At 41.4% G+C, this 26,551-nt stretch overlaps 2 protein-coding genes and 1 long non-coding RNA gene across 3 annotated transcripts in view; 1 reads left to right on the forward strand and 2 right to left on the reverse strand.

Moving 5' to 3' along the window:
- Window positions 1-421: 421 nt before the first annotated feature.
- On the reverse strand, window positions 422-1,754 carry LOC149982352 (uncharacterized). Its single transcript, XM_090242209.1, has 2 exons — window positions 539-1,754; window positions 422-504 (listed from the first exon to the last, which is right to left on the reverse strand). Exons 1-2 carry the CDS (start codon window positions 1,272-1,274, stop codon window positions 422-424), a joined length of 819 nt encoding a protein of 272 aa, XP_090098335.1. The 5' UTR covers window positions 1,275-1,754.
- Window positions 1,755-3,356: 1,602 nt separating this feature from the next.
- Window positions 3,357-26,551, reverse strand: part of LOC149982353 (uncharacterized) — a 28,419-nt gene continuing 5,224 nt past the window's right edge. Inside the window, exon 2 of the long non-coding RNA XR_016497158.1 lies at window positions 3,357-4,449. This is a non-coding gene — a long non-coding RNA (uncharacterized LOC149982353). The remainder of the gene's footprint in view (window positions 4,450-26,551) is intronic.
- Window positions 12,018-22,753, forward strand: LOC110527622 (uncharacterized). The gene is made up of 2 exons (XM_021609024.3): window positions 12,018-12,913; window positions 19,070-22,753. Exons 1-2 carry the CDS (start codon window positions 12,631-12,633, stop codon window positions 20,263-20,265), a joined length of 1,479 nt encoding a protein of 492 aa, XP_021464699.3. The 5' UTR covers window positions 12,018-12,630; the 3' UTR covers window positions 20,266-22,753.

The raw sequence follows: 26,551 nt of genomic DNA on the forward strand, positions 1-26,551 counted from the left end.
GGCGGGGACGTCCTCTCCTCTCCTGACGCCCCCCCGTCCTCCATCCCAACCCATGATCCAGGCAGTGTGTTGGGTCCTCCCTCCCCACCCACCATCCCCCCCTCCCTGTTTGCCTCGGGGCTGCATATAGGGGACCCCATCTCCCCAAACAGGAGTTGGGATCCCTCTAGCAAACAACCCACCGACCCCTCACTGGAGTCATCCACTAAAATGCAAGGGGCTGAGGCAAACCGGGAGGACAAATTACCCTCCCCTCCCCCCCCCCGCCACTCTCTTAACCCCCCCTCCCCCTCCACACCCCCCTCCCTCTCACTTCCTGCCAAGCTCCCCCTCTTTATCCCTTTCTTCTTTGGTGAAGGAGGTAGCGGGGAGACACAACGTCCCATCCCCACTAACCCCTCCCCCCACTCCTTCCCCCCATCTACCCCCCCTCCCCTCCCACCTCTACTCCTCCCTCCTTCTCCGTCACTGTCCCCGTTCCCTCTTCCACTCCTTCTCGTACCACTGTCCCCGTTCCCTCTTCCACTCCTTCTCGTACCAGTCCCCTTCTCCCTCTTCTCAGCTCCTCCACCTTCTTCTTCTTCCGTCCCCTTTTTCTTCTCTCCTTCTGTTCCATTCTTTTCTTCTCCTCGCCTCTTTCTTCTCACCTCATCCTTCTTCCCATCTTCTTCCTGCGCCGTCTTTTCCCCTGTGCCATCCATGCAATCCGCACGCGTCCTTTCTTTCCTCCCCCCATCCCCCGCTCCCCCCCCCCCAGCTGCAGACGCGTATGACCTGTGACGAGCCGGGCAATCACGCCACAGGTGTGCTCTTGAGCCACACCCGTGGCAAGCCTTGGGCTCGTCACACTCCTTGGCCTCGTGCTCTTCCGACCCACAAAAACGACATTTCTTGGCGCTGCACGAGGCCAGGATATGGCCGTAGGCCATACAACGCCTGCAGAACGGGGGCTGACGTGCATAGTAGAGTGTTCCCCTGTCAGCCCCCAGGGAGAACATCGCCGGAGGATAGAGGTAGCCATCCACACTCTTCGGGGACTCCCTGAGTAACGCCTGGAACCCTCTCCTCCCGTTCCAGAAACCCAGGGAGTCCCTGAGGTACCTCGCTGAGGAGACATTGTCCATGTATCTCCCCAGAAAGGCCCTCACCTCTTCATCTTTCACATGCGGATTGTACATGGTTACGGTGACCACCCTGAAGTTGTTCTTCGCCAGGCTGGTCACCGCATAATGGCACAGGGGTCCCGTTTTCTCCACATCCTTTGCCGTCTTCATTACTTCGTCATGTTTTTCTTCTTTGTGAAACGTCACATCGAAAGCCTTCTCATTAAGGGTTCCCTTGAAGGCAGAGCACTTCCTTCACCTCTATCCTGAGGCATCCCATCAAAATGGTCCTTCCAAATGTCTCTCTACTCCACGGCTCCATCTCCTTTTCAGTCCAGGCAAATCGTAAGGTATTTGCCATACCAATCCCCGGAACCGATCTTGTTTGCTTGTATTGATTCATTTAAAAAAATAAGCTCTCTTCAGAAAGAAGCTTCAACCTGAAATGAAAACATTTTTAAACCACAAAGGTGGAGCAACTAAAGGTGTTGACTCTCCACATCTATCAAGACAACTGGAGCACTGGGCCAGACACTCTTAAATAGAACCTGGACCAGCTCAGGTGAAACACCTTCCCACTAACGAGATGGACAAGCCAGCACAGGTGTAACACATACTGACTAACAAGGTGACGCCAATCAGTGCGTCCGACGTGCTAACGAGCTATACGTGCTACAATCCAACCTCAAAACATAAATAGAAAAACCAAAGCCTGTAACATATATCCTATATTTTTGTTGGAAAAGTTTCCACCACCAACAGTTAACTTCCATTTCACATTATAATCAACTACAATGCTTCACCTTCTACAATATAAACATGGTGTCTACTGGCTGTCAACAATTAAATATAATAAAAAACATTTCTAAATGATACTATTGTATATTATGTTTTCTTTTTCTTTCTATAGAATCCTAAAACTCACTAGCTTCTAGAACTCTCGTCCCCTTGGAACGAGCCCAAACAAAACTCATCTCCAATATAGAAAAACTTGCCGTCAAAATAAATTGTGATGCACTGGCTAAAAGCAAAACACAAAGCGTTTTTTTACTGGCCACCCTTGAGACAATCAGCAACCAAATACTCCTTCCACAATGTTAAAACATTCTACATTGTGACATCATTAAAATACTCATTTTACAATGTTTGATATCATGAAAAAACTTCTTCATGCATGTATTTTCTGATGTTTAATCAGATATCTTTTATCAGAGTATCTCTGGTCACATTGATCACAGATATGAGATTTCTCTCCTGTGTGTGTTCTCTTGTGTAATATCAGGCTGGTTGAATGAGTATAACTCTTCAAACATTGTGTACAGCTATAAGACTTCTCTCATGTGTGTATTATCTGGTGTACAATAAGATGGCTAGATATATCAACACTCTTCCCACATTGAGTACACCAATAAGGTTTCTCTACTGTGTGGATTCTCTGCTAAATTTTAATGCCTGCTGATGAGGGGAATCTCTTCCCACAATCAGAGCGGTGAATTATCTTCCCTGTGGGTCTCTGCTGGTGTTTCTTGGGGAGTTCTGATCTGGAGAGACTCTTCTCTGCCTTGTCAGCATCATGGGGTTGTTGAGGCAGCCCAGAGGATCCACGATTGTCATTCACACAGGAGAGAGACGTGACCAAGTCATACAGATGGTTAAACGCCCACAATATCAGAAATCCACTGTAAAAGGTGATGCCAACAGCGTAGCCATGACAACAATTGACGTCTGTAATGAATGTAATGATTATTTGACATTTGTCTTACAATTAGCAAGAAGTCATATTTTGTCTTGTTTTCACATTAGTAGTAAGATCTAAGATTGTAGACTAGAAATAAGATATTCATGTTTTTTAAACTCTAAGCAGTGTGCCAGATGACTTTTGGTCTCCAATATAGGCCCCTATGTAGTAGATCTGCCTGGAGCAAAAATGGTGAGCAAGGATTTTAGTTTTTCACAATGTATTCTGAATGTAAATGGAGGAAAACTCAGGGAAGTAACCTCCATTTCCAGGTTGCTCATGAGAGCATTTCACACTACTTTGGATTATAATTGTAAAGCTCGTTTGAATGTCCAGCTTAATTTAAATGTTTGTCATCGCAAATCAACTGCTTTATACTTTTTTTTAAAACACTTCAACCAGTAAAATGCTCTTTGGCTAGCTTTAACATCAGCCTGACAATGAGGGTTTGTACATTGTTTGCCAAATTGGCACAAAACTAGTCAATCACGTAATAATAATGACAGAGAATTGATTTGATAAAACAAGTCTTCACTTTAATGGTGCCAAAGACACAACCAATAACATTTGATTTGACCTGACCCCGCAAGATGCGTCAGTTGTCAATTTATTCATTGTCTTTTGTTTGAAACACTCCTGTCAATGTCGAGTAAGGACGACACCTGATTACACATATAGAAGTTGCACTAGTCTACCTGGCCTGCACACAATGTAGGCCTATAAATGTGCCCATTTGGGGATGTCTGATAGTATTTTTGATTGTCTTAACATACCACCACTAATGAGTTGTGGAGCTTCTCAAAAATGTTCACCTCAAAAGGCAAGTAAACAAAGTCTAATCAATTGCGAATGACAATAGTTCCTCAAAGTATTTTCGTAAAAGATTTCCAGCTCTCACCCTTTTGATAACCACTCGGCATAAAAGGGAAAAAAATGTAATGCTCTGATCGCCAGGCAGGTATTAACCATGACGAAAGGAAATTAGTAGAATAGAGAGTACCACTACCAGACCCACACACATCAGCAGAAGAGACTGCCTAGAGTGTAGCCTATTTACCAGATAGCCAGTGAAGAGAAAAGAGATTACACACCCTATATTACCCACATCACAGCACAGGGGTAACCCCTACAAGAATACCACAACCAATAAAAATGGCAGAGCAATTTAACAGCAACTTCTACAAGGAACCAAGACAGAGGATTTGCAATAATTTGTATTATCTTCCAGTGGATGAGTGCAGAGGGTATGAATGTGGGGGGTGTTCATAGACAAAACAAAGGCCTTAAAAATGTCCACAATCTTCTCCGCCACATGCCATTAGTACACCTCAATACAGTTCACATAACAATACACAACTTGCAAGCAACCTCCCTTTTAACTAAAATGTCCAAATACTTCTGGCAGGGCAATAATAGTCCAGCTCTAATGAACTTCAATGGGAAGTGCATTTGAAAAATAGAGAGTCTGTTGCAGGGTAAAGCACTGGAACAATAGAGGGAAGAGAAAGAGAACAAGAGAGATCTTAGCTGTGGTCTTCAGGCGTGCCGGTTTGCTACTAATCCATGCGATCCATAACCGCCGTGGTCCCAAACGAAAACAACCACGACCTAGAAAGATCACATCGATGATTGAGTTAAATACTTTAAACTACACACACTGAAAACACACACACACACACACACACACACACACACACACACACACACACACACACACACACACACACACACACACACACACACACACACACACACACACACACACACACACACACACACACAAACTGTCGTGCAGTTAGTCCCCTCCCCAAAGAGCTGAATGAGCTCTCTTTATTTCTTCCTTCCTTACTGTTCATGCGCTCTTAAAGTGGCAGCGCATGGTGAAGGCTCCGTGCAGGATTTCGCCACAATACTATTATAAATTAAATGAAACTGTTCCACGGAAATGTGCATACAAAAATCATAACTGGCACACAGATCGGTAGAAATGGTAAGATACATTGGCACTCCAAATGGTAAACGTTGCCGACCGCCTTTGTAGCCCATTACCGGAAACTTCAGGAGCATAATGGCAGAATTGTTCTCTCTTCTGGTTAGGTTATCTTGATCTCTGGCTCCCTCCAGTCATTTGTGTGTCTTATTTAATCAAACGGCTGAAAGCATCATTCCAGTTCAGTACATACGGTTGATTTTATAAAAACACATGGGGCGATTGGTAGAAAGAACAGATGACTGACTCTTGGTTGACCAATATGTATTTTAGTTGGGGACAGCACGAGAACATGATTTTGGGGCTCCCGAGTGGCACAGCGGACAATGCATCTCAGCGCTTGAGGTGTCACTACAGACACCCTGGTTCAAATCCAGGCTGTATCACAACCGGTCGTGATTGGGAGTCCCATAGGGCGGCACACAATTAGCCCAGCGTCATCCGGGGTAGGCAGTCATTGTAAATAAGAATTTGTTCTTAACTGACTTGCCTAGTTAAATAAAGGTTACATTTAAATAAATAAAAAGTGTTTTATGACAAAACATTTTTCACAAATCCATCAAGGTACCAACTTTGAGAAGGTTTTAAAACAAAGGTTTCAAACGAATTCATGAATGTAATTGAATCTAGGTATGTCTTGCCTTTAATGTAATGGCATGAAAAAAATTGGCTGAATATTATACAATGACTTATCAACAGCTCTAATAATTTGCCCACATAGGAAATCTTCACGGGCAATTATAGAATATACTATATAGCCTAGAAACCGTGTTAAACTATCATTATGACATCATGGATGAATTCTAGAATATACTATATAGCCTAGAAACCGTGTTAAACTATCATTATGACATCATGGATGAATTCTAGAATATACTATATAGCCTAGAAACCTGGTTAATCTAGCATTATGACATCATGGATAAATTCTAGAATATACTATATAGCCTAGAAACCTGGTTAATCTATCATTATGACATCATGGATAAATTCTAGAATATACTATATATCCTAGAAACCTGGTTAAACTATCATTATGACATCATGGATGGGCAGTCTTTGTTTTCATAGTGTAGTGAATTCAGGGGGTAGCCCTGAGCTGAACTCAAACCTGGGTCCAGCGACTGTCAGGCCAACACTTTATACCTGTTATGCCAAGATGTCTGAACTTCTTGACGAGGTTGATAGGGGTTGGGTTACGGTTTCTACAATATCGTTCTCTATGAATTTGAGTGGTTACATTTCTCCTTCCCCCATCCCTCAGCTGTTAACCAAACCAAGTCTCTGGGCAGCCATTTTGTTGCTGTTTAAAAAAACCACACAACCCATCTACAGTTGAAACAATAACAAAGCTGTAATTCCACCACTGTTTTGGTAATAAGATGATGGATGGGGCTGGAGAAATGTAACTACTCTCAAATTCATAGACAAACCTATGGACTGACCATCCAGGATATCAACATTATACAGTAGTTTTAACCACGTTGAGGCTACACAGTGTTGATTTACATTGTTTCTAAACATTGGAGTAAAAACAACTTATTGGAGTTCTGATGGGGTACAAAAGTTGAACTAAGCTCATGAGGCATGTGTTATATTCTTCAATAATCAATGGCTATAAATAAATAATTTCAAAGAGAGAGAGTGCTGGCTAGCAGAGTAGAACACCTGTTTAGGAGAGGTGCTGGCAGCGGAGTAGAACACCTGTTTAGGAGAGGTGCTGGCTAGCAGAGTAGAACACTTGTTTAGGAGAGGTGCTGGCAGCGGAGAAGAACACCTGTTTAGGAGAGGTGCTGGCTAGCAGAGTAGAACACCTGTTTAGGAGAGGTGCTGGCTAGCAGAGTAGAACACCTGTTTAGGAGAGGTGCTGGCTAGCGGAGTAGAACACCTGTTTAGGAGAGGTGCTGGCCAGCAGAGTAGAACACCTGTTTAGGAGAGGGGCTGGCTAGCGGAGTAGAACACCTGCTTAGGAGAGGGGCGGCAGGGTAGCCTAGTGGTTAGAGCGTTGGACTAGTAACCGAAAGGTTGCGAGTTCAAACCCCCAAGCTGACAAGGTACAAATATGTCGTTCTGCCCCTGAACAGGCAGTTAACCCACTGTTCCTAGGCCATCATTGAAAATAAGAATTTGTTCTTAACTGACTTGCCTGGTTAAAAAAAGGTTAAAAAAAGAGGTGCTGGCCAGCAGAGTAGAACACCTGTTTAGGAGAGGTGCTGGCTAGCAGAGTAGAACACCTGTTTAGGAGAGGTGCTGGCTAGCGGAGTAGAACACCTGTTTAGGAGAGGTGCTGGCTAGCAGAGTAGAACACCTGTTTAGGAGAGGTGCTGGCTAGCAGATTAGAACACCTGTCTAGGAGAGTTGCTGGCTAGCGGAGTAGAACACCTGTTTAGGAGAGGTGCGGGGTAGATCACCTGTTTAGGAGAGGTGCTGGCTAGCAGAGTAGAACACCTGTTTAGGAGAGGTGCTGGCTAGCGGAGTAGAACACCTGTTTAGGAGAGGTGCTGGCTAGCAGTGTAGAACACCTGTTTAAGAGAGGTGCTGGACATAAAAATGATTAAATAACACATATGGAATCATGTTGTAAGAGAGTGTGCAGAGCTGTCATCAAGGCAAAGGTCGGCTACTTTGAAGAATCTCAAATATAAAATATATTTGGATTTGTTTAACACATTTTTGGTAACAACATGATTCCATATGTGTTGTTTCAGAGTTGTGATGTCTTCGCTATTATTCTACTATGTAGAAAATAGTCTAATTAAAGAAAAAACCCTTGAATGAGTAGGTGTGTGATTTGGAGAACACATTGGGAGGGATCTTAGACAATTCTCCATACAGAATCCTACCAGGTCCTTATGGACTGCCCTCTTCAATTCAAACCACAGGTTTTCAAATGGGGTTAAAGTGTGGGGCCTGAGATGGCCCTGCGTTCTCATTCTGACACCAAACCCACCACTGGTGGGCGTGGCTAAACACCTCTATTTCCCAGTAATCTGACTACAGCACCACTTTCAATCCAATGACCAATGTTGTTTAGCCTTTTATTGTCTCCAGTCATTTACATGTCTTGGATGACATGAACATAGAGCTCCATGGTAACACCAGTGGGTTTAGAGTCTAAATTAGAATGCAGAACAGGATCCCGTACCTACTGTCAAATATGGTGCTGGATCTTTGGGCTTCAACTGGTCCAGGGACACTTAAGGCCTCAGCCTATAAAAATAATATATTATAGAGCTCTGCTCAGACTATAAACATGACAATATATATTATAGAGCTCTGTTCAGCCTATAAACATGACATCTATTATTATAGAGCTCTGTTCAGCCTAAAGACATGACATGATCTATTATTATAGAGCTCTGCTCAGCCTATAAACATGACATTATATATTATTATAGAGCTCTGTTCAGCCTATAAACATGACATTATCTATTATTATAGAGCTCTGCTCAGCCTGTAAACATGACATTATATATTATTATAGAGCTCTGCTCAGCCTAGAACATGACATTATCTATTATTATAGAACTCTGCTCAGCCTATAAACATGACAATCTATTATTATAGAGCTCTGTTCAGCCTAAAGACATGACATTATCTATTATTATAGAGCTCTGCTCAGCCTATAAACATGACATTATATATTATTATAGAGCTCTGTTCAGCCTATAAACATGACATTATCTATTATTATAGAGCTCTGCTCAGCCTGTAAACATGACATTATCTATTATTATAGAGCTCTGCTCAGCCTAGAACATGGCATGATCTATTATTATAGAGCTCTGTTCAGCCTAAAGACATTATCTAATATTACTGACTAGGTATCCCCCTTTCCCTAGTATAGAGCTCTGCTATAAACATGAGAGCAAGATTAGATTTTATGTTCTACATTATTATTATTATGTTTTTTATTAAATTATGGAATGTTCTGAAAACTGACTTCAGGTTATTGAGGAATCTAGCCTTACAGGAAGACAGTTTTATTTTATGGAGGTTTAATTGGGGCGGCAGGGTAGCCTAGTGGTTAGAGCGTTGGACTAGTAACCGGAAGGTTGTGAGTTCAAACCCCCGAGCTGACAAGGTACAAATCTGTCGTTCTGCCCCTGAACAGGCAGTTAACCCACTGTTCCCAGGCCGTCATTGAAAATAAGAATTTGTTCTTAACTGACTGGTTAAATAAAGGTAAAATAAATAAAAAAATTCAGTTGTCTGTTTAGTATTTAACTAAATACTCTGTCTTTGGTAGGACAGGGACCAGCGGAGTAGAACACCTGTCTGATTCCAGACTCTCACTCTGACAGCGGGGAGACTCCTTCAGGGGAGTCCAGCAAGACAACACCCCTGTTCCCAGTGTGGAAAGAGTTTTAAGTGGTTTAAGGAACGCACACAGGAGAAAACCCTTACGAATGCTCCCACTGTGGAAAGAGTTTTATCAAGTTACGGTACCTGAAACAACATGAAGAAATACACACAGAAGATAGGAAGACCGGGTACCACTGCTCTCAGTGTGGAAAGATATTTACTGGGTTAGGGAACCTGAAAATACATAAGAGAATTCACTCTGGTGAGAAGCCATACCACTGTTCCCACTGTGTAAAGAGTTTTACTCAGTTAGGGAGCCTGAAAACACAGGAATTTTATGCGGTATGCGAGCCTGGAGGTGCATGAGAGAATACACTCAGGAGAAAAGCCTTACCAATGTTCCCAGTGTGAAAATAGTTTTACCCGGTTAGGGAGCTTGAAAAGGCATGAGAGAATACACACAGGAGAAAAGCTTTTCCGACATACTAAGACACAGGAGGAGAAGACATACCACTGCTCTCATTATGAAATTACATTTTCCCAGTCAGAGGACCTGAAATCACACGAGAGAATAGAGGCTGTGTTCTGACTTATGTTTTTGATTGAGAAATTGTGTTTTTGTTCATGCTACATTAAATCATATTGTATGAATTAAATCATACTGAAAAATAGGTCAACATTTTTTTTTTCCAGTTCAAGACATGATCACGTCGAAAATCGGATTAAAATTGTTTTAAAAATACGTTTTGATTATGAACTTAAGATTGATTGAATGCAAGTGTAATCCCCTAAATGTTGTTCACTATATAATTGGGATATTTCAAACATGTTAATTATTCAATAGATTAATATTAGTATTGCTTCATTCAGATTGTCATTGTAAATGCAAATTGGTTCTCAAATGACATATCTGATTAAATAAAGGTGAAATAAAGTAAATGCCATATTATTTCTGGGAAGTCTATTTGATTCTAAGTTCGGACATATAAACTATTTTTCAGATGCTACATAGTGATTCCATTCCATCCTTTCCTCTATTTAGAATCTAATAGTGTTCCATTCCATCCTTTCCTCCATTTAGAATCTAATAGTGTTCCATTCCATCCTTTCCTCCATTTAGAATCTAATAGTGTTCCATTCCATCCTTTACTCTATTTAGAATCTAATAGTGTTCCATTCCATCCTTTACTCTATTTAGAATCTAATAGTGTCCATTCCATAATTTCCTCTATTTAGAATCTAGTAGTGTTCCATTCCTTCATTTAAGCCACTGTAACAGTTGTTTAATCATTTTGACTGGCAAAAGAGACGTTACAGCATGCCTGCTAACTGGCTATAATGGCAAAAGCTTAATATGTCGAATGTAACCAGGTTTGTGCAGATTGCTTTCAGAGGTAGGCTGTACCCAGAGTAATGGAGGACGCTATATGTTTTGTTGAATGCCCAGAATTATTATCGATAATCAAGGAGCAAGTGGGGATTGTAACTTTTAATCCGGTTTTATTGTACAATCTTTTCCCTAAAAGTAAATTGAATATTTTCCTTATTTCATCAAAAGTAGATCCATAAAATCGACACACTTCCAACAATTTGCATGGGTTTTTTGGCAGTGTTTTTTTACCAGGAGACTGTAGTGCCACTTTCGCAAAAGGAGCATGAAGCAAAAGGAGCATGAAGCAAAAGGAGCATGCGTTGGTCAGACCTCGTCAGGCAGTATCGATTGCCGTACCAGGCGATACAGCCTGACAGGATGCTCTCAATTGTGCATCTGTAAAAGTTTGAGGGTTTTAGGTGCCAAGCCAAATTTCTTCAGCCTCCTGAGGTTGAAGAGTCGCTGTCCTTCACCACGTTTCTGTGTGGGTGGACCATTTCAGTTTGTCAGGGATGTGTACGACGAGGAACTTTAAACTTTCACCCTTCTCCACTGCGTCCCATCGATGTGGATAGGGGGGGTGCTCCCTCTGCTGTTTCCTGAAGTCCATGATCATCTCCTTTGTTTTGTTGACATTGGGCGAGAGGTTATTTTCCTGGCTCCACACTCCCAGGGCCCTCACCTCCGCCCTGTGGGTTGTCTCATCATTGCTGGTAATCAGGCCTACTACTGTTGTGTCGTCTGCAAACTTTATGATTGAGGCGTGCGTGGCCATGCAGTCATGGGTGAACAGGAAGTACAGGAGGGGGCTGAGCACCCATCCTTGTGGGTATCAGCGGCGTGGAGGTGTTTTTTCCTACCTTCACCACCTGGGGGGCCACCCGTCAGGAAGTCCAGGACACAGTTACACATGGCGGAGTTCAGACCCAGGGCATCAAGCTTAATGAAGAGCTTGGAGGGTACTATGGTGTTGAATGCTGAGCTATAGTCAATGAACAGCATTCTTACATAGGTATTCCTCTTGTCCAGATGGGATAGGGCAGTGTTCAGTGTGATTGCGTCGTCTGTGGATCTATTGAGGCGGTGAGAAAATTGAAGTGGGTCTAGGGTGACAGGTAAGGTAGAGGTGATATAATCCTTGACTAGTCTCTCAAAGCACTCCATGATGACGGATAGTCACTTAGTTCAGTTAACTTTGCTTTCCGGGCTCCCGAGTGGCGCAATATTTTAAGGCATCTCAGTGCAAGATTCATCACTACAGTCCCTGGTTCGAATCCAGGCTGAATCACATCTGGCCATGATTTGGAGTCCAATATGGCACTGCACAACTGGCTCTGTGTCGTCCGGGTTTGGCCAGGGTAGGCCGTCATTGTAAATAAAGAATTTGTTTTAAACTGACTTGCCTATTTAAATAAAACACACACATACATACATACATACATACATACATACATACATACATACATACATACAGGAAAAATGGTGGACATCTTGAATTATGTGGGGACAGTAGACTGGGATAGGGAGAGATTGAATATGTCTGTAATATGTCTCATAGCAAAGGGTCTGAATACTTATGTGAATAAGGTATTTCTGTTTTTGCTTTCGCTTTGTCATTACGGGGTATTGTGTGTAGATTGATGAGGAACATTTTATATTTAATTAATTTTAGAATAAGGCTGTAAGGTAACAAAATGTGGAAAAAGCCAAGGGGTCTGAACTACTGAACTAAAGTATTTTATTTATTTATTAACTACATTTAAAACGAACTTTATCTGAAAATAAAATATGATCCTTAACTGCGTTTCCCCTCCAGTCAGCAGACGGCGATGTGCGTCTTCAAGCGACGCTGCAAGCGTGACGTATAATCTAGTGGACGGTTCTTCAGAAACAGCTCGCCAACCACCCCGGTAGCTTGCTAGCCAACATAGCTGAAAGATTCCAGCTATTTGTACGCTTTCGGTGTATATTACCTACTGTGTTTTAGACACACTTCTGTCATATCTACTTGTTAAACTATTTAATATTACGTTATTTTGTATTAGTCAGCTATAGTAGTTGGCTGGTTAAGTTAGCACTAGCCTAGTCACTAATGATAGCCAGCTAGCTAACATCCCTGAACATGAGCTCCCTAAACTTCTCTCCTGTTGAAGAAGAGGAGGTCTGCTGGACGGAGAAAGAAACTCTGGGGCTGAACATTGTCGTAAAAGAGGAGAAGGAAGAAGAGGATGTCACAGTTAAACAAGAAGTAGAGGGTGAGGCTGTTACAGTGAAAGAAGAAGAGGAAGACGTTTCAGTGAAAGAAGAGGAGGCAGAGAAAGAGGATGCAGTTTTTGGAGTGAAGAAGGAAGGGGAGATTACAGTCACATTGAAAGATGAGGAGATGGGAGATCTGATTAACACCAGTAAGTACCGCCTTAAATGTGTTTTTAACTTTGGATATTCTGAGTTGGTTCGTCAATACCTCTTCAACGGAGGGCCCTAAGATGATGACTGATATGTCTAGAATCAGACGTAGAGAGCAAGCTATCCCTTGTTTTCTCCGTTCCGTTTCCAAAAAGTGACTTAACATATATATTTGAGAAGGGTCTATCTGCTGACCGCAGACTGGGGGGCACGGCATGTAGTGATTTTAATGTCGTGATGATTTACTACATACCGTGCCCCCCAATAGTGCCATGTGAGAGTTGGGTTGGCTACACCAACAATAATGGATATTCTGACATGATGTCTCTCCGCCCTGACAAGGAGAGTCGTTGTCCACAAAGCGGCACTGCGGGTTGTCTGTCTCCTACATATCCTTTCTTTGGATTGGTGGATCCATCTTGTTATTGTAATCTATTGTTTATATTATGAGTGTCGTTGACGTCAACCGCCTGTATTCAATGGAGAGAGATGCTAAGCTACTAGCATGAATATGCATAGCGATCTGGAGATAACTCCTACAGTTTTTTTAAATCAAAGTTGTCGGTATGTCACGTGTCCACATAACTTAAGCATTACGAAACTTCTGTTGGATAAAGTAAACCGCACATAACACACATGACTTGAGGAAGCCAGAGATCAATATAACCAGAAGAAAATTACCAATTCCCCACCTGCTGCTGGCCTTCGTATATTCTGACGTTATGCTCCTGAAGTTTCCGTTAAAATTGGCAACCTTTTTCCATTTCCATTTGGAGTGCCAATTTATCTTACTATTTCTACCGATCTGCTTGCCAATTATGAACGAGTTACAACACCTGTTTGGCCCCGCCATTTCCTGGGTCGGTGAAGTGCGGTATTAAATTTAAGGAATAAATCAGAGTCTCACGCTCATCACCTGTTGAGGGTGGGGCTTGCAGCGAGGCGTGGATTTAATAGTATGTTGTACCTATTTTCCCTCCTTCAGGGAACAGTAGTTATAGTCATAACATGTGGATTTAATAGTATGTTGTACCTCGTTTCCCTCCTCCAGCAGTAGTTATAGTCATAACGTTAAGCTTGTCATATGAAAAACTTCAACTTAAATACTGGATCTTAAAATCGGACAGTTTGTTGTATTCAGATCGTTGAAATGCTCCCTAACTACGTAACATTTAATGTCTCCTTATGTTACGCTGGGAAAACAGTTTTCATGGGCACATAAATCCTAAATCATTTGAGAGTTTGCTAAATCCGAGAGTAACCTTAAGTTGATTCACAACACACAAATGGATACTGTCATTAACACGGTTCTTCAGTAATTACACACAATACTTAATACTGTAGCTGTTTAGTTAGTCACATGTTCAACTATCATCAGCTGATCCCAGAAATCATTTTCTGAATGACAGTCACATGACAAACATCACGACATGCAACAACTACCAAAGTGCATCTTCATTCATTACTCTGGTAAAGACAGTTATGCTGTGCTCCATGTTGGATCCAACATCCCTAACAAATTGATGTTTATAATGTGTTATTGTATGCTTGATTTACATTAGGGTCTCGTTAGTCTGTTTCAACACAGAGATACTTAGCTTATAATGTGTAGAGTAGTGGTCGACCGATTAATCGGAATGGCCAATTACATTGCACTCCACGAGGAGACTGCGTGGCAGACTGACTACCTGTTATGCGAGTGCAGCAAGGAGCCAAGGTAAGGTGCTAGCTAGCATTAAACGTATCTTATAAATAAATAAAAATCTTAACATAATCACTAGTTAACTACACATGGTTGATATTGCTAGTTTATCTAGCGTTGCATATAATCGATGCGGTGCGCATTTGCAAAAAAAGACTGTCATTGCTCCAACGTGTACCTAGCCATAAACATCAATGCCTTTCTTAAAATCAATACACAAGTATATATATTTAAACCTGAATATTTAGTTAATATTGTCTGCTAACATGAATTTCTTTTAACTAGGGAAATTGTGTCACTTCTCTTGCATTCTGTGCAACAGAGTCAGGGTATATGCAGCAGTTTGGGCCGCATGGCCCGTTGCAAACTGTGTGAAGACTATTTCTTCCTAACAAAGACAGCCAACTTCGCCAAACGGGGGATGATTTAACAAAAGCGCATTTGCAAAAAAAGCATAATCGTTGCACGAATGTACCTAACCATAAACATCAATGCCTTTCTTAAAATCAATACACAGAAGTACATATTTTTAAACTGCATATTAATGTTAAAAGAAATCCAGGTTAGCAGGCAATATTAAACCAGGGAAATTGTCACTTCTCTTGCATTCATTGCATGCAGAGTCAGGGTATATGCAACAGTTTGGGCCACCTGGCTCGTTGCAAACTAATTTGCCAGAATTTTACGTAATTATGACAACATTGAAGGTTGTGCAATGTAACAGGAATATTTAGACTTATGGATGCCACCCGTTAGATAAAATACGGAACGGTTCCGTATTTCACTGAAAGTATAAACGTTTTGTTTTCGAAATTATCGTTTCCGGATTTGACCATATTCATGACCTAAGGCTTGTATTTCTGTGTGTTATTATGTTATAATTAAGTCTATGATTTGATAGAGCAGTCTGACTGAGCGGTGGTAGGCAGCAGCAGGCTCATAAGCATTAATTCAAACAGCACTTTAGTGCGTTTGCCAGCAGCTCTTCGCTGTGCTTCAAGCATTGAGCTGTGTATGACTTCAAGCCTATCAACTCCCGAGATTAGGCTGGTGTAACCAATGTGAAATGGTTAGCTAGTTAGCGGGGTGCATGCTAATAGCGTTTCAGTTGGTGACGTCACTTGCTCTGAGACCTTGAAGTAGTTGCTCTGCAAGGGCCGCGGCTTTTGTGGAGCGATGGGTAACGATGCTTCGAGGGTGGCTGTTGTCGATGTGTTCCTGGTTTGAGTCCAGGGGCGAGGAGAGGGACGGAAGCTATACTGTTCCACTGGCAATACTAAAGTGCCTATAAGAACGTCCAATAGTCAAAGGTATATGAAATACAATTGGTATAGAGAGGAATAGTCCTATAATTCCTATAATAAATAACTACAACCTAAAACTTCTTACCTGGGAATATTGAAGACTCATTTTAAAAGGAACCATCAGCTTTCATATGTTCTGAGCAAGGAATTTAAACGTTAGCTTTTTTACATTGCACATATTGCACTTTTACTTTCTTCTCCAACACTTTGTTTTTGCATTATTTAAACCAAATTGAACATGTTTCATTATTTATTTGAGGCTAAATTGATTTGATTGATGTATTATATTAAGTTAAAATAAGTGTTAATTCAATATTGTTGTAATTGTCATTATTACATTCAAATACATTTTTTTTTAAATAGATCGGCCGATTAATCGGTATCGGCTTTTTTTGGTCCTCTAATAATCGGTATCGGCGTTAAAATCATAATCGGTCGACCTCTAGTCCACACATTACGCGTGCACACGCACCAGCCTAGCATGAAAATATTTTTGATATCTCGGATTGTTCTGATATTATAAATATTTCTGGGCTCCGCTGGCATGGAATCTCCCAGGGTAAACATCCATTCTCTCCTCCCGGAGGTTATGACAACACAACATCAAACACTGTAAATACACAACGTGATCCAACCACATGAAAAGGTTGGGAACATGTTTTCTTTGGCCAGTGAGGTCAAGCCCTCGTCACAGCTACAACTTATTTATCAGAATTCCTGCTGTATAAATAGCTACATTATTTCTGACACCCACAACTCAACTGCACCACACGAGTTTGATAAGATTCTTGTTTTTGCTTGTTAAAATAGAATCTTTAGTCTTGGGTGCCTGCATTTTAAAACATTTCTTTACTTTTAATATTGAATACTGCATTGTTGTTGAGGAAGAGCTTGCAGGTAACAGGGTGTTTATACTATTGGTAAAACATGTGGATAACCACGCTAGCTTCGCTCTCGTGTGGTGCTAGTGTAACAGTATAACTTTAGACCGTCCCCTCGCCCATACCCGGGCGCGAACCAGGGACCCTCTTCACACATCAACAACAGTCACCCACGAAGCATCGTTACCCATCGCTCCACAAAAGCCACGGCCCTTGCAGAGCAAGGGGAACCACTACTTCAAGGTCTCAGAGCAAGTGACGTCACCGATTGAAACTCTATTTAGCGCGAACACCGCTAACTAGCTAGCCATTTCACATCCGTTACACTAGCAAGCATAATAGGTAGTGCTAGGTATCAACAGCCTCCCGAGTGGCAGAGACAGCCTCCCGAGTGGCAGAGCACTGCGTCGCTCTACAGATCCGGGTTTGATCCTGGGCTGTGTCGCAACCGGGGAGACCCATGAGGCGGCACACATTTGAATTGGCCCATAGGGGAGGGTTTGGCCGGCTTGGATGTCCTTGTCCCATCGCGCTCTATCGACTCCTTGTGGCGGCCGGGTGCATGCACGCTGACTTCGGTCGCCAGCTGGACGGTATTTCCTCCGACACATTGGTGCGGCTGGCATCTGGGTTAAGCGAGCAGTGTGTCAAGAAGCAGTGCGGTTTGGCACGGTCGTGTTTCGGAAGACGCATGGCTCTTAACCTTCGCCTCTCCTGAGTCTGTACAGGAGGGGCAGCAATGGGACAAATTGGGGAGAAACGGGGAAGAAAAGAAAAAAAATTCCCCCCTCAAAAAATCTACTTTCAGCTTTCCCCAACTTTGGTCCTGCCTTGCTCATGTCGCCCGCTTTGCTTCTCTTCATTGAAAATGAATGGGCCTGACCAATCATCAGATCTAAATGATAGTTTTACAGCCTAAGCCCTGTCTGAGGATGTCCTTGTCCCAACTTATATGCTATATCCCATAGTAACACATTGGATAACATTCACAACATGGAACAACAGTAACCATACTAACATTGTTTCCCCCAGAACATCTAAAGTAAGTTGTTCTGAAGTGTCTGTCCTATCTGAGAGATATTTAAAAAATGTATTTAATCCCTTATTTATGTCACTAAACTCTTTCCACATTTTGTTGCGTTACAGCCTTATTCTACAATGAATTGAATAAATACTAATCCTCACCAATCTACACACAATTTCCAATAATGACATCACAATACCCCATAATGACAAAGAGAAAATAGGTTTGGAGAAAAAAATGGCACATTTATTAAAAAGAAAAAACAGAATATTATTATTTACATAAGTATTATTTACATAAGTATTCAGACCGTTTGCTATGAGACTCTAAACTGCGCTCATGTGAATCCCATTTCCATTGATCATCCTTGAGATGTTTCTACAACTTGATTGGAGTCCACCTGTTGTAAATTCAATTGATTGGACATGATTTAGAAAGGCACACACCTGTCTGGCTACCACAGAATTCTGAAGCGATACGCCATCCCATCTGGTTTGCGCTTAGTGGGACTATCATTTGTTTTTCAAAATAACAATGACCCAACACACCTCCAGTCTGTGTAAGGGCTATTTGACCAAAAAGGAGAGTGATTGAGTGCTGCATCAGATGACCTGGCCTCCACAATCACCCAACCTCAACCCAATTGAGATGGTTTGGAATTAATTGTACCGCAGAGCGAAGGAAAGCAGCCAATAAGTGCTCAGCATATGTGGGAACTCCTTCAAGACAGTTTGAAAAGCATTCCAGGTGAAGCTATTTGAGAGAATGCCAAGAGTGTGCAAAGCTATCATCAAGGCAAAGGGTGGCACCTTTGAAGAATCAAAAATATATTTTGATTTGTTTACCACTTTTTTTGGTTACTACATGATCCCATATGTGTTTTCATGTCTTCACTATTACTCTACAATGTAGAAAATAGTCAAAATAAAGACAAACCCTGGAAAGAATAGGTTTGTCCAAACTTTTAACTGGTACTGTATATCTCATTAATGTTTTTACCACTTCTTCCACAGGCAAACATGTAAGGAAAGCTTTATTCAAATCAAATGGGATGCTGTCAAAAATGTATTGAATTTAAAAGGATTTACCCAGCCTACAAAGCACTACAGCCACTCTGTGATGACCAGTTCTGCTATTTTATTGAGGGATCTAGTCTAGATTAAACCTCATAGGAAGACACTTTTATCATGTGGAGGTTTCATTCAGGTCTCTGTTTAACGAGATACTCTGTTTGTCTTTGGCAGGAGAGATACCAGACTCTGACAGCAGGAAGAGTCCTTCAGGGGAACCAGACCCAGAGATGCCCAAACCAGCGAGACGACACCACTGCTCCCACTGTGAAAAAAGTTTTCGCTGGTTAGGGAATCTAAAGCACCATGAGAGGACACACACAGGAGAAAAGCCATACCACTGCTTCCAATGTGAAAAGAGATTTTCCGGATCAGGGGACTTAAAAGCTCATGAAAGGACACACACGGGAGAAAAGCCTTATCACTGTTCCCAGTGTGGAAAGAGTTTTACTGTGTTAAATAACCTGAAAAGGCATGAGAGAATACACAAAGGAGAAAAGCCTTTTCAATGTTCCCAGTGTGGAAAGAGTTTTACCCTGTTAGCTAATCTGAAAAGGCATGAGAGAATACACACAGGAGAAAGTCCTTATCACTGTTCCCACTGTGGAATGAGTTTTATTCAGTTGGCGAGCCTGAAGGCACATGAGTGGACACACACAGAAGAAAAGCCTTTCCAGTGTTCCCAGTGTAGAAAGATTTTTACCCTGTTAGCTAACTTGAAAAGGCATGAGAGAATACACACAGGAGAAAAGCCTTACCATTGCTTCCATTGTGAAAAGAGATTTTCCCGATCAGGGGACCTAAAAGCTCATGAGTGGACACACACAGGAGAAGAACCTTTCCATTGTTCCCAGTGTGGAAAGCGTTTTACCGTGTTAGCTAACCTGAAAAGGCATGAGAGAATACACACAGGAGAAAAGCCTCATCACTGTTCCCACTGTGGAATGAGTTTTATTCAGTCAAGGAGCCTGAAGGAGCATGAGTGGACACACACAGGAGAAAAGCCTTTCCAATGTTCCCAGTGTGGAAAGAGTTTTATTGTGTTAAGTAACCTAAAAAGGCATGAGAGAATACACACAGGAGAAAAGCCATTCCAATGTTCCCATTGTGGAAACAGTTTTACTCAGAGAGGGCACCTACAAGAGCATGAGAGAATACACACAGGAGAAAAGCCTTTCCAATGTTCCCAGTGTAAAAATAGATTTTCCCGAGTAGGGGACCTAAAAGCTCATGAGAGGACACACACAGGAGAAAAGCCTTTCCAATGTTCCCAGTGTAGAAAGAGTTTTACCGTGTTAGCTACCCTGAAAAGGCATGAGAGAATACACACAGAAGAAAATCCGGGCACCGAAGACGTGGATGTCAATTAAGGCAACCCCTCGCACCTCTCTGATTCAGAGGGTTTGGGTTAAATGCGGAAGACACATTTCAGTTCAATGCATTGTTGTACAACTGACTAGGTATCCCCCTTTCCCTTTGCCTATAGAGCTCTGTCATAAACATGAGAGTAAGATTAGATTTTATGTTCTGCATTATTATTATTATTATTAGGGCAGCCACCAAGTTAAGAAATTATGGAATGTTCTGAAAACTGACTTCAGGTTTTTGAGGAATCTAGTCTCGCAGGAAGACAGTTTTATTTTATGAAGGTTTAATTCAGTTCTCTTCTTAGTATTTAACTAAATACTCTGTCTTTGGTATGAGAGGGACTAGACTTATTACTGTTCCCACTGTGGAATGAGTTTTCTTCAGTTAGGGAGCCTGAAGGAGCATGAGTGGACAAACACAGGAGAGAAGCCTTTCCAATACTCCTAGTGTGGAAAGAGTTTTGTCTGGTTAAGGAGTCTGAAGGAGCATAAGAAGACACACCAAAAAAGCCCTATCACTCCTCTCTCTCTCTGTGTGGAAGGACATTTTCCCAGTCACAGAACCTGAAATCACATGAGAGAATAAAGTCGCTGTGTTCTGACATATTTTTTACTGAGAGTTTTTGTTTATGCCACATGAAATCATATTGTTTATGATTAAACCTGTCCCACAGTTGGTCCCACAGTTGACAATGTCCATCAGAGCAAACACCAAGCAATGAGTTCGAAGAAATTGTCAATAGAGCTCAGAGACAGGATCGTGTTGAGGCACAGATCTGGGGAAGGGTACCAAAAAATGTCTGTAGCATTGAAGGTCCCCAAGAACACAGTGGTCACCATCATTCTAGAATGGAAGAAGTTTGGAACCAACAAGACTCTTCCTAGAGCTGGCCGCCTGCCAAACTGAGAAATGGGGGTAGAAGGGCCTTGGTCAGGGAGGTGACCAAGAACCCGATGGTCACTCTGACAGAGCTCCAGAGCTCCTCTGTGGAGACGGGAGAACCTTCCAGAAGGACAACCATCTCTGCAGCACTCCACCAATCAGGCCTTTGTAGTAGAGTGGCCAGACCGAAACCACTCTTCAGTAATAAGAACAGGACTGCCCGCTTGTAGCCAAAAGGCACCTAAGGACTGAACTATTTGGCCTGAATGCCAAGCGTCTCACCTGGCGTAAAGCATGGTGGTGGCAGCATCATGCTGTGGGGATGTTTTTCAGCGGCAGGGACTGGGAGACTAATCAGAATCGAGGGAAAGATGAACAGAGCAAAGTACGGAGAGAAACTTGCTGAAAACCTGCTACAGAGAACTCAGGACCTCAGACTGGGGTAACGGTTCACCTACCAACAGTACAACAGCCTTAAGCCCACAGCCAAGACAACTGCGGAGTTGCTTCAGGACAAGTCTCTGAATAACCTTGAGTGGCCCAGCCAGAGCCCGGACTTGAACCCGATCAAACATCTCTAGAGAGACCTGAAAATAGCTGTGCAGTGACGCTCCCCATCCAACCTGACAGAGCTTGAGAGGATCTGCAGAGAAGAATGGGAGAAACTCCCCAAATACAGGTGTGCCAAGCTTGTAGCGTCATACACAAGAAGACTCAAGGCTGTAATCGCTGCCAAAGGTGTTTCAACAAAGTACATAGTAAAGAGTCTGAATACTTATGTAAATGTGATTTTTCTGTTTATTTTAATAAATTAGCAAAAATGTTTGTTTATTTTATACAGTCATTTTTGCTAATCTTTATCAAGGGTATCAATAGCTAGGTGCTTATTTTGATATCTAGTTATTTGACTGAATCAGGAATACAGATATGGAGTAGATGTAGAGTTTGTTTAAAATTCTCATAAAAAATCTGAACTAATCAAACACTTGTTGCTCTTTGTACGTGTTGATATAATATTCTAATTTAATAGAGAGAAAAATGTTTCCCTAAACTGCTTTATAATATTATAATTCAAAATAAATAAAAAAGTTTTCCTCCTCAACTGCGTTTCCTCCCTCCAGACAGTAGATGGCGATATGTGTCTTTCAGGCGATGTTTCTACTGTGACGTATAATCTAGTGGACGGAAGGCTTCTTCAACAACTGCAGCCACCTCGTTAGCTCGGTAGCCAACAAAGTCGGAACGTTCAAGTTCTTTAGACAATTTCATGGTTTATTTGCCACTATGATTTAAACATACTTATGTAGAAACAACTAGCTACCGCATTTAATTTAATATTTTACATTGTAAGTCAACTAGCTGGCTTGTGTGACGATTATGTGTTATGCAACATAGCTGACTTGAGACATTGTTAACAGTTTCAGGGCCATGGGCTTTTCTCATGATGGAAAAATACAGAATAACATGAAGACAGGAACTGTGCAATGAGTTGTGGGGGCACATTCAGAACGTAGTGTTGCAAGAACAAACGGTCTTTTGTTAGATAACAAAATTGTTATTTTGTTAGATAACTTATTGCTTAGCTAATAAAAAGTACATAGTATACAATCGATGATTCCGCTTCATACTTATCCTGATACCAGATTCGATTGACGCAACCCTATCACTGGTTAAGTTAGCTCTAGTCGCTAATGCTAGCTAGCTATTATCCCCGACCATGAGCTCACTAAGTTACTCTTCTCCTGCTAAAGAAGAGGTCTGCTGGACGGAGAAAGAAGCTCTGGTGAAAGTGGAGGAGGAAGATGAGGCTGTTAAAATTCAAAAACAAGTAGAGGGTGAGGCTGTAACTGTGAAAGAAGAAGAGGAAGAGGAAGATGCAGTTTTTGGAGTGGAGGAGGTTACTGTCACAGCATAAGAAAATGAAGTCATTTTTGGAATGAAGGATGAAGAGGGGGAGATTACTGTCACATTAGAGGACAGAGAAGACTGGAGAACTGATTAACACCAGTAAATACAGTGAGTACTATCTTATAAAACAGGGACATAAACTATGCAGTTGTTGAACTAATGTGTGATTTTCAAAAGGGCTTTCTACACTTGAATATATTTTTGTACTGTATGAATTGTTCATGACGTCCTCCCGTGATTAGAACTAGAAACTAGAAGGAGTGAGTGATGTCTTAGTAAGGCCTTCAAAGAGTTGGCTTGGTGGGAAGTCGTGATGTCATCCAATAGGCGACTGATTTCCATGTGAATATTCATTATTATTTGAAAAATCTTCCTGTTCTGACAAGCTGGTTGTTGATCATTGCTAGAAAGCCATTTTTAAGTTTTGCCATAGACTTTCAAGACAATTTAAAACCTGTTATGGCAAGTAGTTCCCCGAGGGGAACTCCCCCCCCCCCCCCCCCCATTCAGCTGAAAAGGTGGTGCAGGGAATTAAAAGGATTCTTTAGAAATATTTAACTTTCACACATTAACAAGTCCAATACCTCAAATGAAAGATACACATCTTGTTCATCTACCCATCATGTCCGATTTTTTTAATGTTTTACAGCAAAAACACAACATATATTTATGTTAGACCACCACCAAATCAAAGGGAAAACGCAGCCATTTTTTCCAGCCAAAGATAGTCACAAAAGCAAAATCGATAATATCGAACAAATTTATATCCACATATTTATATCCATATTTATATCCACAAATCTCGGTTTACATTGACGCCATGTTCAGAACTGCCTCCAAAATATCCGGAGGAATTATAGAAAGCTAAGCCAGATAACAGAAATACTCATCATAAACTTTGACTAAAGATACATGTTCTACATATAATTAAAGATACACTGGTTCTTAATGCAACCGCTGTGTCAGATTTTTTTTAAACGTTACTGAAAAAGCCTACCATGCAATCATCTGAGACAGCGCTCAGATGTAAAAGTATTTCTCCGCCATGTTGGAGTCAACAGAAATACGAAATTACTTCATAAATATTCCCTTACCTTTGATGATCTTTCATCAGAATGTAGTGCAAGGAGTCCTAGTTCCACAATAAATCATTGTTTTGTTCCATAATGTCCAATACTAGTGTCCAATTAGCTGCATTTGCTATCACTTTCAGCTCATGTGCCCAAAAACTGACTGCTGGTCCAGGACAACTCGCACGAAAACTTAAAAAAAAAATATTCCAGGTCGAATAAACTGGTCAAACTAAGTAGAGAATCAATCTTCGGGATGTTATTTTCATATATATCCAATAACGTTCCAACCGGATCATAAGTTTTCAGCTGCAGCCAAATGGAACAGCGGTGGCACCCACAGAGAAATGCGCCACAGGAAAATGGCATTCTCTCGGGACACTGACTATTTCCCCTCCCATTCGGTCAAAGTTCACAGCAAATGCTCCATTCTACTTTCTACTGAATGAGGACATCTAGTGGAAGGTGTAGGAAGTGCTACCAGATCCATATCTTGTTGGGAAAGGAGGGGGCGATGACGGCAAAGTTGACCCACATTCAGAATTTCACTTCTTGTTTGGAAGATTGCCTACCCTATGAGTTCTGTTATACTCACAGACATAATTCAAACAGTTTTAGAAACTTCAGAGTGTTTTCTATCCAATAGTAATAATAATATGCATATATTAGCAATCTAGGACAGAGTAGGATGCAGTTCACTATGGGCACGCAATTCATCCAAAGTGAAAATACTGCCCCCTATCCTCAAGTTAAGTCCAAACTGTAACTAGGCCACTCGGGAACATTCAATGTCATCTTGGTAAGCTCCTCCAGTGTCGATTTGGCCTTGTGGTTTAGGTTATTTTCCTGTTCGTACAGTTTTTTGTATTCAGATCTCTGAAATGCACTCTACCTACGTCACATTTAGTGGCTCCTTATATTACGCTGGGAAAACAGTTTTCATGGGCACAGATCCTAAATCATTTCAGAGTTTGCTAAATCCAATGGTTCTAACCGAGTCACCTTAACTTTATTGACAACACCCAAATGGATACTGTCATTAATGCGGTTCTTCAATAATTACACATTCTTAATTCTGTAGCTGTTTAGTTACAGTTGCATGTTCAACGATCATCAGCTGATCCAGGAAATCATTTTCTGAATGACAGTCACATGACAAACATCACGACATGCAACAATAACCAAAGTGCTTCTTCATTCATTACTCTGGTCAAGACAGTTATGCCGTGCTCCATGTTGGATCCAACATCTCTAACAAATTGATGTTTATAATGTTTAGAAAACTGTTCCTTGATTGATAGGCTATTGTACAACACACAGAGCTATTTTCCTTTATTCAGGACATTTAGAATAACAACACATTACAGAATAGCCTAATGGGATTATTCACAAAATGATCTGGTGATCAGGTTATGAAATGTCATGACAAAGACATCTTAGTTTCCATGTTTCACCTGAAATATTAAATTATATATAGTCCTAGGTCTGTTATTGTTAGTTGAAGTTATGGGTCCTACAGTAGGTCCATGTTGTTGTTAGGTGAAGTTATGGGTCCTACAGTAGGTCTATGTTATTGTTAGGTGAAGTTATGGTCATTTTTAAAATACTTGGTGGACAAACCCTCATTGTCAGACTGATGGCAAAGCTAGCCAATTGCATTTTAAGTGTTTAAAAAAAAGTATAAATCAGTTGATTTGCAGCAATAACACAAACATATTAAGCAGGAGATTCAAATGAGCCTTACAATTATCATCCAAAGGTTATGTGAAAGGCACTCATAAGCAACCTGGAATTGGAGGTTATTTTTGCTGTCAGCCTATGAGAACCCCCCTGAGTTTCCCCCACGGGGGTGATTTAGTGAATAGACACAGAACTTAATGTGAGTTTCCTTCAGTAGCACTCATGATCATGCGCTGTAATATTCAGAATACATTGTGAAAAACTAAAATCTTCGCTCACCATTTTTGCTCCAGGCAGATATACTACATCCATAACTAGTGGTTTCCTCATTAGCAGGGAGGAGTTTCTACAATCAAATTGTGTGTGCATCGCCCTCGTGCAGCAAATTTAGTAAACACAGAAAGGGGCCTATATTGGAGACCAAAAGTCGTCTGGCACACTGCTTAGGATTTCAACAACTTTAATAACTTCAATCAACAATCATCAATGTTACTACTAATGTGAAAACAAGACAAAATTACTATTCTTGCTCACTTGACTGTCTTAATTGTCAAATAATTTAACAGATGTCAATTGTTGTACAAATTCATGGGTACGCTCTGGGCATCACCTTTTACCTCAAATAAACAGTACATTTCTGGTGTTGTGGGCCTTTAAACATTTGTCTGACTTTGTTGTTTACACAGGAGAGAGAAGTGATTATTGTAGATCCTCTGGGGAGTATCAAGAACATCATGATGCTGACGAG

Source organism: Oncorhynchus mykiss, chromosome 7 (genome assembly GCF_057628025.1).
Source record: "Oncorhynchus mykiss isolate SJ-2025 chromosome 7, ASM5762802v1, whole genome shotgun sequence".
In the NCBI taxonomy this organism is placed as follows: Eukaryota; Metazoa; Chordata; class Actinopteri; order Salmoniformes; family Salmonidae; genus Oncorhynchus; species Oncorhynchus mykiss.